At 44.2% G+C, this 15,691-nt stretch overlaps 1 protein-coding gene across 1 annotated transcript in view; it reads right to left on the bottom strand.

Moving 5' to 3' along the window:
- The window catches only part of pkd1b (polycystic kidney disease 1b), a 130,263-nt gene that overhangs the window by 88,954 nt on the left and 25,618 nt on the right, over positions 1-15,691 (bottom strand). Inside the window, exons 10-12 of the mRNA XM_060938890.1 lie at positions 8,503-8,678; positions 8,278-8,414; positions 2,423-6,063 (exon numbers count right to left, since the gene is read on the bottom strand). Coding sequence (XP_060794873.1) covers positions 2,423-6,063; positions 8,278-8,414; positions 8,503-8,678 — 3,954 coding nt within the window. The remainder of the gene's footprint in view (positions 1-2,422; positions 6,064-8,277; positions 8,415-8,502; positions 8,679-15,691) is intronic.

The following is a 15,691-nucleotide window of genomic DNA, read 5'->3' as shown; positions in this document are numbered from 1 at the left end:
ATGCACACTAGACAGCGTTTATGTAGAGAGCGTGCACACTAGACAGCGTTTATGTAGAGAGCGTGCACACTAGACAGCGTTTATGTAGAGAGCGTGCACACTAGACAGCGTTTATGTAGAGAGCGTGCACACTAGACAGCGTTTATGTAGAGAGCGTGCACACTAGACAGCGTTTATGTAGAGAGCGTGCACACTAGACAGCGTTTACGTAGAGAGCGTGCACACTAGACAGCGTTTATGTAGAGAGCGTGCACACTAGACAGCGTTTATGTAGAGAGCGTGCACACTAGACAGCGTTTATGTAGAGAGCGTGCACACTAGACAGCGTTTATGTAGAGAGCGTGCACACTAGACAGCGTTTATGTAGAGAGCGTGCACACTAGACAGCGTTTATGTAGAGAGCGTGCACACTAGACAGCGTTTATGTAGAGAGCATGCACACTAGACAGCGTTTATGTAGAGAGCGTGCACACTAGACAGCGTTTATGTAGAGAGCGTGCACACTAGACAGCATTTATGTAGAGAGCATGCACACTAGACAGCGTTTATGTAGAGAGCGTGCACACTAGACAGCGTTTATGTAGAGAGCGTGCACACTAGACAGCGTTTATGTAGAGAGCATGCACACTAGACAGCGTTTATGTAGAGAGCATGCACACTAGACAGCGTTTATGGAGAGAGCATGTGCACTAGACAGCGTTTATGTAGAGAGCATGCACACTAGACAGCGTTTATGTAGAGAGCGTGCACACTAGACAGCGTTTATGTAGAGAGTATACACACTAGACAGCGTTTATGGAGAGAGCATGCACACTAGACAGCGTTTATGTAGAGAGCATGCACACTAGACAGCGTTTATGTAGAGAGCATGCACACTAGACAGCGTTTATGTAGAGAGCATGCACACTAGACAGCGTTTATGTAGAGAGTATGCACACTAGACAGCGTTTATGTAGAGAGCGTGCACACTAGACAGCGTTTACGTAGAGAGCGTGCACACTAGACAGCGTTTATGTAGAGAGCGTGCACACTAGACAGCGTTTATGTAGAGAGCATGCACACTAGACAGCGTTTATGTAGAGAGCGTGCACACTAGACAGCGTTTACGTAGAGAGCGTGCACACTAGACAGCGTTTATGTAGAGAGTATACACACTAGACAGCGTTTATGTAGAGAGCATGCACACTAGACAGCGTTTATGTAGAGAGCATGCACACTAGACAGCGTTTATGTAGAGAGCATGCACACTAGACAGCGTTTATGGAGAGAGCATGCACACTAGACAGCGTTTATGTAGAGAGCGTGCACACTAGACAGCGTTTATGTAGAGAGCGTGCACACTAGACAGCGTTTACGTAGAGAGCGTGCACACTAGACAGCGTTTATGTAGAGAGCATGCGCACTAGACAGCGTTTATGGAGAGAGCGTGCACACTAGACAGCGTTTACGTAGAGAGCGTGCACACTAGACAGCGTTTACGTAGAGAGCGTGCACACTAGACAGCGTTTATGTAGAGAGTATGCACACTAGACAGCGTTTATGTAGAGAGCGTGCACACTAGACAGCGTTTATGTAGAGAGTATGCACACTAGACAGCGTTTATGGAGAGAGCGTGCACACTAGACAGCGTTTACGTAGAGAGCGTGCACACTAGACAGCGTTTACGTAGAGAGCGTGCACACTAGACAGCGTTTATGTAGAGAGTATGCACACTAGACAGCGTTTATGTAGAGAGCGTGCACACTAGACAGCGTTTATGTAGAGAGTATGCACACTAGACAGCGTTTACGTAGAGAGCGTGCACACTAGACAGCGTTTACGTAGAGAGCATGCACACTAGACAGCGTTTACGTAGAGAGCGTGCACACTAGACAGCGTTTATGTAGAGAGCGTGCACACTAGACAGCGTTTATGTAGAGAGTATGCACACTAGACAGCGTTTACGTAGAGAGCGTGCACACTAGACAGCGTTTACGTAGAGAGCATGCACACTAGACAGCGTTTATGTAGAGACCATACACACTAGACAGCGTTTATGTAGAGAGCATGCACACTAGACAGCGTTTATGTAGAGAGCATGCACACTAGACAGCGTTTATGTAGAGAGCATGCACACTAGACAGCGTTTATGTAGAGAGCATGCACACTAGACAGCGTTTATGTAGAGTATGCACACTAGACAGCATTTATGTAGAGCGTATGTTATGCACAACCTGTCAACCTCGATTACAATTTCCTATCTCTGTACTGGCCTAGTTTAATGTTTTAAAGTAATTTATTTTTTGACTAAAATGAATGACTAAAACTAGACCAAAACTATCAAGGATAGAATTGACTAAAATGTGACTAAAACTAATAACCATTTCATCCATAAGACTAAAACTAAATCAAAAATGGCTGCCAAAAACAACACTGTACTCACCATTGTAATATCCCATTGAAACTCCAACAGATCAGCCTCATTAACTGTATCATCAGGATCATAAGACTCTGTTCCATCCAGTATCAGGTCTTTCTGGTTTGACCAAATTTGAAAAGAGCCACCTTTGATCAAGGGAACCAATGGACTGTTCACTACAGAAAACCCTGTAGTCTTGTAATGTTGTAACGGTGTTCCTTCAAACCTTGTAGTAAACTTCAGACAATAGTCTCCCACGTCTAGTGTATGCTTTGGGAGAGTCAGGAGTGGTGTAGTAACATCCACTGAACCATTTAAAAATACTTTCCTTTCCTTGCAGTCTGGATCTGTAAAGATCTCCCAGAGATAGCTTGTCTTGTAAGAGGTGCAATCATTCAGATCCACACTTGCTTCAAAATAGTTTGGACTTGATTTAAGAATTTTCTCCTGTTCTTGGATGAGGGTGATGTGAGGCTGGGTGCATTCCAGTTTCCTTACCAGAACTGGGAATTGTGCAAAGACTTGGCTGATGTTATTGAAAACAGTTATTTGGACCATAAATCTGCCTTCAACCTTATATTTCTGGACTTCCTGATTGGATTTTGTAACTTGGATCCCTTCAGGAGCATCACCAAAGTTCCACTTGAACATAAGGTCACTCCCACCATCAGTGAGGGCAAAAAAAGTGACATTGTGATCTACAAAAGGTCCATCAGATACGATAGAGAGCTGCACGCTTTTCACTGGCCACTGAACTTGTGCCGTCTCCATTATGGACTGAGAACAGAAGTCAGTCCGAGCTTCTACGGTCACAGACAGGGATCCATTGCTGACAGGGGAATATATAACATTTTCACCAGTTTGTTGTAAAGTTTTGAAGCCATCTAAGTGGAAATTCCATTGGTAAATAACTTTAGATCCTGTGCTTACTGATGCTTTGAAACTGACTGGTTTTGAGGCTTCCAAAACAGAGGAGCAGCAGTCAATCAAATGAAGACCTCTTACTCGTTCTACCACGTTCACAGTGATATTTGCTGACAAAGCACTAACAAGATTCTGAGCAACTGCTTTGATAGTGTGATTTCCAACAGGAATGGATGAGGTGGTAAAACCCTCCTGATCCTTTAGGGATGCATTCCCTCCTGGAAATTCCAGGCTGAATGAAACACTGCTTCCCTGAGTGATGGAGGATATGAAAGTGACTGGATTGTTCTCACAGACGATTGCATCACTCACTCTTAGACGAAAACCTTCAATGGCATCTTGAACTGTTACTCCATGTGAGACAGACTGCCAGCTAATCTCATTTGAGACGTTAAGTATTACTCGGTGATCTCCTGCATACATAAAGGAATAGGTGACAGTTTGATTTTTACCTAAAACAATTGTACTTCCGTCCGAGAAAATGGTACTCCACTCCCAGTGTAGATCACTTCCTTTTCTGATGGATCCTTGCAACTTCACAAAACTGTTTGATGTGACAAAGTAGGGATGTGATTGTCCATTTACCTCAAAGTCAATCTCTGAAACAGGCTCCTGAATTTTAAGTTGTTTAGTGGCATTGACTGAGCCAAGAACATTTCTTACTGACACTCTGAGCTTGAAAACACCAATGGCATTGAAAGCATGAAGGACAAAAGGTACATCTGTTGTTACAGGAGACTGATCAGTATCTAAAAACCAAATATACTGAAGATCTGTCCCAGTTTTCATAGTCACTCTGATGTTAATGGGTTTTCCTTTCACTATTACATTTAATGGTGAGGAGATACTTACATGAGAAATACGTTCAACTGCCCTTAAAGAAAAATTGCTATGCACTTTACCAAGAACATTGGCAACTATAAGCTTTAAAGACACATTACCAGGGTGACGTGTAAATAATTCAAACTGTTTGCCATTACCAACTATGTCATCAACTCCATCTTGATGAGCTAACCAGTGATATGCCAAGCTGGTACCCTGGTTTACAGAAGCAATCAGAGTGATAGTCTCATTTGTAGGACAATAGCTCATCGATCTAAGAACCTGGCTTGTAATTTGGACATCTTGTATTCTCTCTAAAACCTCAATTGTTGTTGAGGTTTCGATTTTACTGACAAGATTCTGGACCAACACTTTAATGTGAAAGATCCCTGCTTTGGGAAACACATACTTGTACTCTGATGTTCCGAGCTGTGATTGAGTCAGGGAGTCCACTGTCCAATAAAATTCAACATTATCCATGACATTGCTTGAAACAGTGAAAACTGCTTCTTGGCCTGCTTCTGCAAATGGCTTGTTAGTGTGAATTATTACATTTGATATAGGAACCTGGACTTCTACATCAACACCTACAATCTCTTTGCTAACTGCATTGAAAACCAAAGCTCTGATATGATACTGACCAGCTGAAGTGAAAGCATGTGACAGATTTTGGCCTTCATTCTTCAGCGAACCATCACCAAAGTCCCACTCAATAACAACATCATTCTGGCTTGGCTCAGTCCAAAAGTAATATGACTGATTGACAGTAAACACTTCTCTATCGCCACTGTGCCACACAGATAGTTCTGATATAGGTCTCTGGACAAAGACTGTTGTTGCCACAGTTTTCTTGCTGACCCGGTTTTGTGTGATTACCTTAATTTCATGTTTGCCTTCTTTTGAAAAAACAAAGCAGTGATGTGATGTCCCATTCACAGGGCAGTCACAGGAAGAACTGTTATACCAGAGAAACTGGTGGCTTTCAATACCAGTTGGAAGCACTGACACATCAAAACATATCTCTTCACCCACTGCTGCAATATTTACAGATGAGTGTAGTTTCAAATCTGTAATTAAGGTTTCAACACATACATTTGTCTCATAGTGAGCAGATCCTGTTTGGCTATAGATGGTCATGTTGATGAGGTAACTCCCGGTACCTGAGAATGTATGAGCAATGGTTGGTGTTCCTTTCTTTATGGACATTCCAGTACTGTCTCCAAAATTCCAATGGAAAGTTATCTGAGAAACATTCCCTGTAACTAGTGCCTGAAGATTTACTTCCTTTCCACTCACTATGCAGTCCAGTGGCAGGATTCCCATAACAGCAAGTCCATAAATTTCTACACTGATAGACTGTCTCACGCTGCTCACGCCATTCCAAACTGTTACCACGACAGTGTAGTTTCCCGTAGACCTATAGACATGGGAGACTGAGTTCTTCTCAAGGTCTTTAAACACCGTCCCATCACCCAGATCAAAGGTCCATCTGAGACTGGTACCCGTGGATACGCTTCCACGGATTTCAGTGATTGAATTGAGTTCACTGGGGCCATTATACCTCAGATGGACACCTGAGATAGTTTCAGAAACTTCCACAACCATCCAGGAATTCAGCCTTGACAGGGTGTTGTTGGAACACACAGAAACATTGAACATGCCGGCTTTCTTAAAAACATGCCTGGTAATCTTATGAGGTCCTTCAACCTCTGATGAGCCATCCCCAAAGTTCCACATATAAAGTATGCCATATGAAGATGGCTGTGATGAGGCTTCAAAAAGAATAGTTTGGTTGATTTTGGGGAGAGCAGGCTTTGAGAAGACTAGCAGTTTGGTCAGTAGAGATCTTACTTTAAGTAGCACAGTCGTTTGGATAAAGTCGTATTTATTTTGGGCTTGTATCCTCAGTGTATAGTCACCTTTACAGAAATGAAAAAAAAATACAGCATATAGACATACATACAATACATGTTATGTATTGGACATTACTATAGGCAATCTTTAGGATTTACAGTAACTACTTATAAATGCTTTTAAATAGTAATAGGGACAGGCAGGATTTTATAAAGCATGAGTATGTGACTTCATAAACTCAAATTATAAATAAAAAAATGAGGCTGTATTCAGAGTTAGCTTAAAGTCTTGTCAGTATGGACACAGGGGCAGTTATGCATGTTCAGAGTCAGATTATACACATGCTTAAGTTGATTTTTTTGGGCATCAAAGGTATCTATAGTGATATAATGTATTATTCTGTCCACATTCACTGGATATGAGGAATCGTGCACTCTGATTGGCTACTCTACTACTAGGATATCAGTTCATATACCGTGAGTAGAGAAAAACAAAATGGTGGAGCGTGTTGCTGAACCAACCGAGAACGAAATAAAAACTCTACTCAAAAACAAAACCCAAAAAAATACAAAAAAGCAACAAAATATGGAATAAAAGTATTTGATGGTAAGAACGTATCTTTTTTAATTTTTTAAGAATTATTATTATAGCATTTTTTTCACAAATTGCTCCTGTCGTTTTGTTGGTTTGTTTACATTCTACACTGAAATTATTTTGTTGGAAGTTTTGTACAAAGTTTTTATTCATCAAATTTGCTAAAAATAAAAATGCTCTGTTTCTCAAAATCCAGTGAATGTGGAGAGAATAAAACAATTATTTCACTCAATCTTGTCGTACATGGATTATAGACAACTCGGTGCTATGCGCCTCGTCACCCATCAGCTCATGTACGACTCGATTTCATGGAATAGCTTCATTAGATCCCTCATCAAAAAATTCCCGTGCAGGGATTGGCCCAGGATGGCTCATGTGACATAAAATAACTTCACCATTGATTAAGCAATGTATCTCATGATGGCAAAAAAAAATGGATATGGTGTGAGTCAAGCATGGTGTATCCTGGATATGCCACGAAGTGACGTCATGATTTCAAGCTATACAGCCGACTCGAGTCACAGCTGTGGCTCTGTGAGCATTTCTGTGTGTGTGTGTGTGTGTGTGCAGATCTACGCATCATGATCATACCTAGCGAGGCAGACGATAGCATGGTACATTGGACATATGCAGGTCGAAGGTCATGCTGACGTAAACAACAAACATGGCTGCCTCCAGTGAGTTTATCAATCTTAACACTTTGTTTGGAATTTTTTGATGAGGGATATCAATCTAATATACCATGCACTGTTATTATGGATTCTCTGAGGTGACTGGCATAGTATTATTTTCTTCAAGGCTGCACCAGTCACCTCAGAGAATCCGTAATTTCAACCAGAGCCTCTCAGTGTATGGTATATTTGATTACTCTACTGCAGTGTGTTTTCTTTTTAGAAATTGTTTAACATAGAACCACTTGATAAAACTAAAAATGTACCAAAAAAATCTATCCAAATAGCCTTTGAAGAATTTAAAAAAATTTTATCCCCATATTGTAACTATGTAAGTAAATTACATTAACGGCATTTAACAGATGTTCTTATCCAAAGCCACGTACAACATACCCAGAGCAGCCTGGGGTTAGGTGTCTTGTTCAAGGGCACTTCAGCCATTCCAACTGGTCCAGGGAATTGAACCAGTAACCTTTTGGCCCCAAAGCTGCTTCTCTAACCATTAGGCCATGGCTTCCCCCAATAGTCCAAGTATGCTATTATAGACTTTTTTAAGGAATAAAATGGTGTCATGCTATTATAGGAAAATAATCAACAATGGAGTGGTGTGATGTAGCCCAATGCTGCTTAGTGAAATTACAGTTACAACCCTGAAGCTTAATATTTTCCAATAACAGCACATCCCATAGTGTTTTATTCCTTTTATAACACAGCAATGCTGATATTTTATTTGTTAAAGAACGTCATAATTTTAAAAAGTTTACAGTTATACAGTTGTAGTCAGAAGTTTACATACAGTGACATGAACGTCATCTTGGATATGAATGTCGTGGCAATATTTGGGCTTTCAGTAATTTCTTTGAACTGTTCTTTTTCTGTGACAGAATGATTGTACAGCATACAGCTTTAATAAAAAAAACACTACGGTTTTTAAACATTCAGTGCTACGTGCCTCATCACCTATCAGCTCATGTATGAGTCAATTTCATGGAATAACTGTTAAATAGTACTTACCTGGTGTTGTGTAGATATGACTTGCAGTGTCCTGCAGGTATATCTGTGTCGCAGTCCGATCCGGTGGTACATCGTTCCTTTCTAATGGAGCGACGACTGTATGATTAACACCGCTAGAGCCATCACCAAAATCCCACCTGTAGTGCTCCAAAAAGGCCATAATCGAAGTTAAATCTAATTGAGAAATTTATACATGAAAATTTTACAACCATTAAATGTGCTGACCTTATTGTGACACCGATAGAGACATCCAGTTTCACTCTAATGGTGTAGAGGTTTGAGGTGTTTACAGCAACAGCCTCCCTCTTGAAGAGTAATGTGAGCTCAGCTAATGGGGTCATTACATCTGCCGTGAGTTTGACCTCTGTGTACTGAGTGCTAACAGGATTCTCTGCAGTTACCTATTACAGAAAATAACATGGCTGTATGCACAATAATGACTGTAATTTTAAGATTTCATGACATTGGACAGAAGGTTAAAGCATATACGCAGAGCCATGGCCTCACTTTCGTTTATAAATGCCTTTAGACCTCAAGAATGGCACAGGAATAGTTTTAAGCGTTAACAATAAATCTAATATAGTAATTTTTACAATTAAAGTGATTTATATTGGTAGCGGTCTGAGTGAATGACCTTGACATCCATAATGTCACAGCAGGAAGTCTATCGGTCTCATCACCATTTCCGCTATACTAAAACACAGAGCTGACTGCAACTCTGATCCTCCATTTTGAGCTAATTTATCGCCATGCCACGTAGATGCGTTTTTGGCCGGTGCAGCAACACGACAGAAGGTGGATTTACGTTGCATTCACGGCCCAAGAATGTTCAAACTGCAAAGATTTGGACGCGTTTTGTGAGAAGTTCACGGGCACATTGGGCGCCTATGAAGTGGTCTCTCCTCTGCTCTGCACATTTTACTGAAGACTCGTACGAGACCTCTGATCTGTTGAGGAGCGTTGGCTATAAGCCTGGATTGAAAGAGGGTGCAGTACCAACAATTAAAGAAAACTACAAGAAAAGGAAAGTATTTATTTTATTTATTTTTTAAAAGGAAAGTAAGCTCAGTTGCACCAGTTCTCCCAGAGTGTGAGCTGAGGGTTGTTGGTAAAACCCGGGATGGAACGGGATGGGACATATCGCTCGGGCAGTGACCTCCCCACAGTTGTTGCTAAAACCAGTGACGTTCCGTCCCATCCCAGGTTTTAGTAATTGCCTGAGCCGAGCAGTAATGGCGGAGTACTCAGTATGGAGAAAATGGAGAATGAGTGGAACAGCCATCTGATTTCTAAACTGGATATTGCTGCCATCTCGCCCTTATGTGGAAGAAGTGAATGAATGGAGAACTGAATGAACAACTGAAAGTCAGATTGTTTCAAAACAATCAGCCACAAGATCGGCCTTCAAGAAGTGAGAACACAGATGGGTAAGCTCCGATTCTCATTTGGATACAAAACAACAAAAACTCGTTTTTTACCTGCATTTAGATTAATCCATGTAACTTGTATTGTGTGTTTAAGTTAGCGGTATAAGATTATTTAATTTGCTTCAGAATGTGATTGTCTCAGTTCATCTGATTATTTAATGAGCCTTTTACATTTTATCAGTGAAAATGCATGCATGTACATGTATGTTGCATAAGTTATAACACCCATCCTATTTTAATGAGAGTCAACCCACAATCAATGAAGTCAAATCAGTCTTAGTCTGAGCGAGTTGGTAACGCTATTTCTTACTTTCACCGTAAATTTTTATTTATATGACTTTGGTCTATAGCTGTCAAAGGCCTCGGCCTTAAAACCAGTTCCTGCTGTGACGTCCCGCACTCAGGGCTGGCCAGCTCAGCAGGGCAGCTCCAATCACAACTTTGTGGCCAATTTTAACTCTCAAAAATATATTTTTTAAATTCCCGTTTATGCAGCATACAAGAGTCAAAGAGGAGGCACTATCCACTCAGAAATTTATTTAAAAATAAAGGTTCTGCGTATCTGCTTTAATGTTAATTAATGTTCTCCTGGAGAAATTCTAACAAAGGAACTCTGTGACATCACAAGCAGTGCAAGAGGACCCAGAAGCATGGCAAACAGGGAGGAATACGGGCTTGGCGAAAAGGTAACCCTGCCAGACTGACCTTCCCATCCATTACACTCACAAATGTTCACTTGCTGGATAACAAACTTAACCATATTTGACTACAGAGTTGTGTCATACTAATTTTCACACTGTTGTGTATTTGCACTTTATGTAGTCTTGGTTTAGGCATATCAGACGCTCGCTGGCCGTGGTGTGAAAATTGTCCATGCAGACACTCATTTAAGTTTCCAAATCTGTCATTGGTTAACTCTTGAATATTTTCTATCATGAATAGTCTCATTAAAATCTTATAATATAGCTTTCCAAAGAAATGTATCTGGTTAAGATCTGTTCAGTGCTTTGGGAGTAACAGCAGGTTGAAGTCGGTACAACAGAGTAAAAACTGTGCTCGCGGGACGTCGGGAAACTGCCAGTGCTTTTTGAGTCACGGGAAAGCGGCCAGGCACACTCTCTCTCTCTCTCTCTCTCTCTCTCTCTTTCCTGATCGGTTTCCCACTGGATTACTCATCAATATCAATCCGATCACTTTTATAGGGATGTTCTCTCGCTCTCACTGTTTCTGATGAAGGATTCAGCAACATTTTCCCTCTGCTACTGTAGTTTTGATGTTCTGATTCACGGGAGACTTTGAAGTGACTTTTCATAGCTTTACCTACTTATTTTTTTCAAATCAAACTGATTCCTGGAAATAAATAACTATTTTAGAATATAACTGGAGTTGTTTTGATGAAATATATTGAGATCTTAGTGGTCAGAATGAGATTTTTAAAAAACCGGAAGTCAGAAACATGAGTGTTGATTTCAGTTGAGTTAATGTGAATTGTTTATTGGATGTAGATCAGACAGTTTATTTGAGGTTCACCTTGAAAGCTATGAATATTAATCAAAATAATAATTTATATGCTTTCATATAAACAGCAGTAGGCCTTACTGAGAAATACAAAGGCCTACAGAGCACAAAGAGGGGATTAGAAAGAATCTGTTAGGGTTGCTGGAGGTGTGGTGAATTAGGACCCAAAAGCAGAACATGCACACAGACAGTAATCCAAGAAGCGTAGTGGGTTTAATCCAGAAAAAGGCGTGGCAAAAATGTAAACAAAACTTGATTAAGAAACAATAACGAAAATAGTCCAGGTATAAAAAGAAAACATGAAACTTGACTTGAAAAACGAGGCAGGCAAAGACATGAAAAACACTTAAGGGGAAAAACATGAAAAAAACTCTCGAGGCAAAAAACGGCTAGAGTCTACATACAAGACGTTCTGGCACTGTCTGTGGCTGGGAACGGTGTTTAAAAAAGCAGCAGTGATGATCAGGAAGTGAATGCAGGTGAGCGCTCGCTGAACGGGGAAGCAGGCAGGTTGGAATTCCCATCTTGGATCCAGAGGGGACTGGAGACCAGAGGTTTCAACTATGATACGTGGAACGTGGGGTGAATGCGTCGCATGGCGAGTGGTAATGCCAGTTTGACAGAACATGGATTGATTACCTTACTGACGAGGAAGGGTCCTACATATCTGGGAGCCAGCTTGCGGGAGATGGTTCTGAGTGGCAGATGGCACGTGGAGAGCATGACTCGCTGCCCCACCCGGTAGGTGGGCACCTTAGAGTGGCGTTTGTTGGCCTGCCTCTTGGATGCTAGGGTGGAGTGTAGGAGTCTTCTCTGGGCCAATGCCCATGTCCTCCTGCAGTGGCATATGAAGGTCTGGGCTAAGGGTATGGCAACTTCCTCCTCTTGGTTGGGGAAGAGTGGTGGTTAGTAGCCTAGGGAGCACTGGAAGGGTGAGAGACCTGTGGCAGATGAAGACAGAGTGTTGTGAGCATATTCAACCCAAGGTAGGTACTTACTCCAAGAACCAGCATCCCTGGATGCCATGCACCTGAGTGCCACTTCCAAGTCTTGATTTGCCCGTTCTGCTTGGCCGTTGGTTTGAGGGTGGAACCCTGATGATAGACTACAGGTGGCCCCAATGAGTTTGCAGAAGGCCCTCCAGACCTGTGCAGTGAATTGAGGACCCCGGTCAGAGACGATGTCAGAGGGGAGTCCGTGTATGCGGAAGATGTGGAGGATGAGTAGTTCGGCAGTTTCTTTAGCTGTGGGAAGCTTGGACAGAGGGATGAAGTGGACTGACTTAGAGAAATGGTCAATGACTGTGAGAATGCATGTGTTGCCACCTGATTTGGGGGGTCCTGTGACGAAGTCCAGGGTGATGTGTGACCAGGGTCAACAAGGAGTCAGGAGGGGTCTCAGCAAGCTGGCAGGGGGTTGATTGGCTGTCTTGTTCCAGGCACACGTGTCGCAGGCTGCCACGAACTCCTGGACATCTTCCTTGAGCAATGGCCACCAGAAGCATTGTTGAATGAGTGCCAGGGTTCGAGCAGTTCTCAGGTGACAAGCCAACTTGGAGCCATGACCCCACTGCAGCACCTGGGTTTGCACAGAACAGGGAACAAACAAATGGTTACGTGGTAAATTGCTAGCGTTACCAGCCCTGGGGTCCTGCTCCAGGGCCTTCTGCACTAATGTCTCTACCTCAAGTAGGACGACCCCCACCAGACAGCGTGGAGGGAGGATGGTTTTGGGCATTCTAGACTCCTCCTGGTGGGAAGAGAATATCCTGGACAGGGCATCAGGTTTGCCGTTCTTGGAGCCTGGGCAGTAGGAGATCGTGAACCAGAATTGGGAGAAGAAGAGAGACCATTGGGCTTGATGGGAGTTGAGATGTTTGGCAGACTTGAGGTATTCTAGATTTTTGTGGTCGGTCCAAACAATGAAGGGGAGATCCGACCCCTCAAGCCAGTGTCTCCACTCCTCCAAGGCCAGCTTGACGGCCAACAGCTCTCTGTCGCCGATGTCATAGTTCTGCTCAGCAGGGGACAGCTGGCAAGAGAAGAAGGAGCAGGGGTGGACCTTGTTGTCATTGGACCTCTGGGAGAGAATGGCTCTGACCCCGGACTGGGAAGCATTGACCTCTACAATGAACTGCTTGGCCGGGTCGGGTATGGTGAAGATGGGTGCTGTGGTGAACTTGCGTTTGAGCATGGAGAAGGCTTTCTCTGCTTCCTCCCCCCATTTGAACGGGCTCTTGATCGAAATTAACGCCGTGAGAGGTTCGGCCACCGTGCTGAAGTCGCAGATGAAGCACCTGTAGAAATTAGCGAATCCCAGGAAATGCTGGAGCTCTCGCCGTGAGGATGGGGTAGGCCAGTCAGTGATTGCCTCAAGCTTGAGGGTGTCCATCTGGATCCTCGCTGGGGAGATGATGAACCCCAGAAACAAGACAGAGCTCTGGTGGAACTCACTTTTTTCTGCCTTGACAAACAGCTTATTCTCTAACAGGTGCTGGAGGACCTGCTGGACGTGACCCCGTTGTTCTTCCAGGGAGCGGGAGAAGATCAGGATGTCATCCAGGTACACAAAAATGAAGATGTTGAGATAGTCCCTTAAGATGTTCATGAGTGCCTGGAAGACTGCGGGAGCATTGGTCAGGCCGAAGGGGACTACGAGGCACTTGTAATGACCCGTGGTGGTGTTAAAGGCTGTTTTCCACTCATCTCCCTCCCTGATCCTGACGAGATAGTAAGCATTACGTAGATCCAGCTTGGCAAATACCTTGGCTCCCTGGAGTAGTTCAAAGTCCATGGTCATGAGCAGTAGTGGGTAGAGGTTCTTGACCATGATGGCGTTGAGTCCTCGATAATCAATGCAGGGGTGGAGTGACTTGTCTTTTTTCTCCACGAAGAAGAATCCTGCCCCTGCTGGGGAGGAGGAAGGGTGGATGATCCCAGTTGCCAAGGACTTGGAAATGTACTTCTCCATGGCTTGCCTTTCGATGGGAGAGAGAGAGTAGAGTCGTCCTTTGGGTGGTGCCATCCCAGGCAGGAGGTCCATTCCACAGTCATAGGGTCTGTGAGGAGGGAGGGACACTGCTTGGTTCTTACTTCAAGACAAGCTTTAGGCCCAGGTATTCCGGAGGCACGTGAGAGAGGTCGGGAAACTCACTGGCTGAAGGCTGCGGTGGGTTGGCGGGAGGCAGAGTGGAGTGGAGGCAGGAAGCTAGGCAGGACCGGCTCCAGCCTAAGATGGAGTTGTCGGCCCAGTTTAGGTGGAGGTTGTGCTGCATTAACCAAGGTAATCCTAGAACGATGGGTACATTGGGGGTCGTTCATGATGTGAAGTTGGATGGTTTCAGAATGATTACCGGAAATCCTCAGGGTGGGTGGGGTGGTGAGGTGGGTGATGATGGTCAAGCCAGTGCCATTGAGTGTCAGGACAGTGAGAGGAATGTAGAGCGCGAGTAGTGGGATTCCCAGACGCTTGGTGGTGGTGGAGCAGATCAGGTTCCTGTCTGCCCCTGAGTCGATGAGGGCCTGGAGGTGGTAATGCTGGTTGTAGAGGATGATGATGACAGGGAGTAACGGTCGATCAGTGGGGGGCTGGTTTCGAGCGCTGCCCACCAAGGCCCCTCAATTCACTGGTGGGCTTGTCCTTTTAACAGGCAGGCTCGGCAGATGTGTCCCAGCTGACCACAGTAGAAGCAGGCCCCTGTGCTCCGCCGGCGCTGTCATTCTTCAGCTGACACCCGAACCCGGTCTACCTGCATGGGTTCGACTGACGAGGTGGGAGATGGAGAGGAGGTGAAGCTGGGGCGAGTCTTCTCTCTCCTCCTTTGCTGGATACGGGCGTCGATATGGTTGGTGAGGTCCATGAGACTGGAGAGGTCCGATGGCAGATCCCGCGATACCAGCTCATCCTTAATGGTGTTGGACAAGCCATGTAGGAATGTGCTGGGCCCTCTCATTCCAAATGCATGATGCTGCCAATGTCCGGAACTCGATGGTGTAGTCTGAGGTAGACTGGGACCCCTGCCGCAGCTCCATGAGTTCTCTAGCCGCCTCCCAGCCAGACAAAGAGCAGTCGAAAGTTCGCCTCATCTCCTCTGAGAAATCTTTGAAGTTGGAGCAGAAATGTGCATCAGTGTCCCAGACCGCTGTTCCCCACTCCCTGGCCTTGCCGGTGAGGAGCGTGATGGTATATGCTACCCGGGAGCATTCTGTGGGGAAGGCCAGAGGTTGCAGCTCTAGGATTAATGAGCATTGAGACAAGAAAGATCTGCAAGTACCTGGTTCTCCATCGTAGGGTTGAGGCGCTGGGAGTCTCGGCTTGCGGAGAAAGGTGGTGGCAGGAGCTGGAGTCAGAGACGGCTGGGCAGGGGTAGGTAAGGCTTGATAATGCTGTATCTGCATGGTGAGGAGGTTGAGTGAGTTGGACAAGGTGGCAAGGTTCTGATTGACTTGTCATAGGTCTTGTTGATGGGT

This window comes from Neoarius graeffei, chromosome 14, assembly GCF_027579695.1.
Source record: "Neoarius graeffei isolate fNeoGra1 chromosome 14, fNeoGra1.pri, whole genome shotgun sequence".
Taxonomy (NCBI): Eukaryota; Metazoa; Chordata; class Actinopteri; order Siluriformes; family Ariidae; genus Neoarius; species Neoarius graeffei.
The sequence above is the reverse complement of the archived record's forward strand: the minus strand, read 5'-3'. Positions and strand labels throughout refer to the sequence as shown.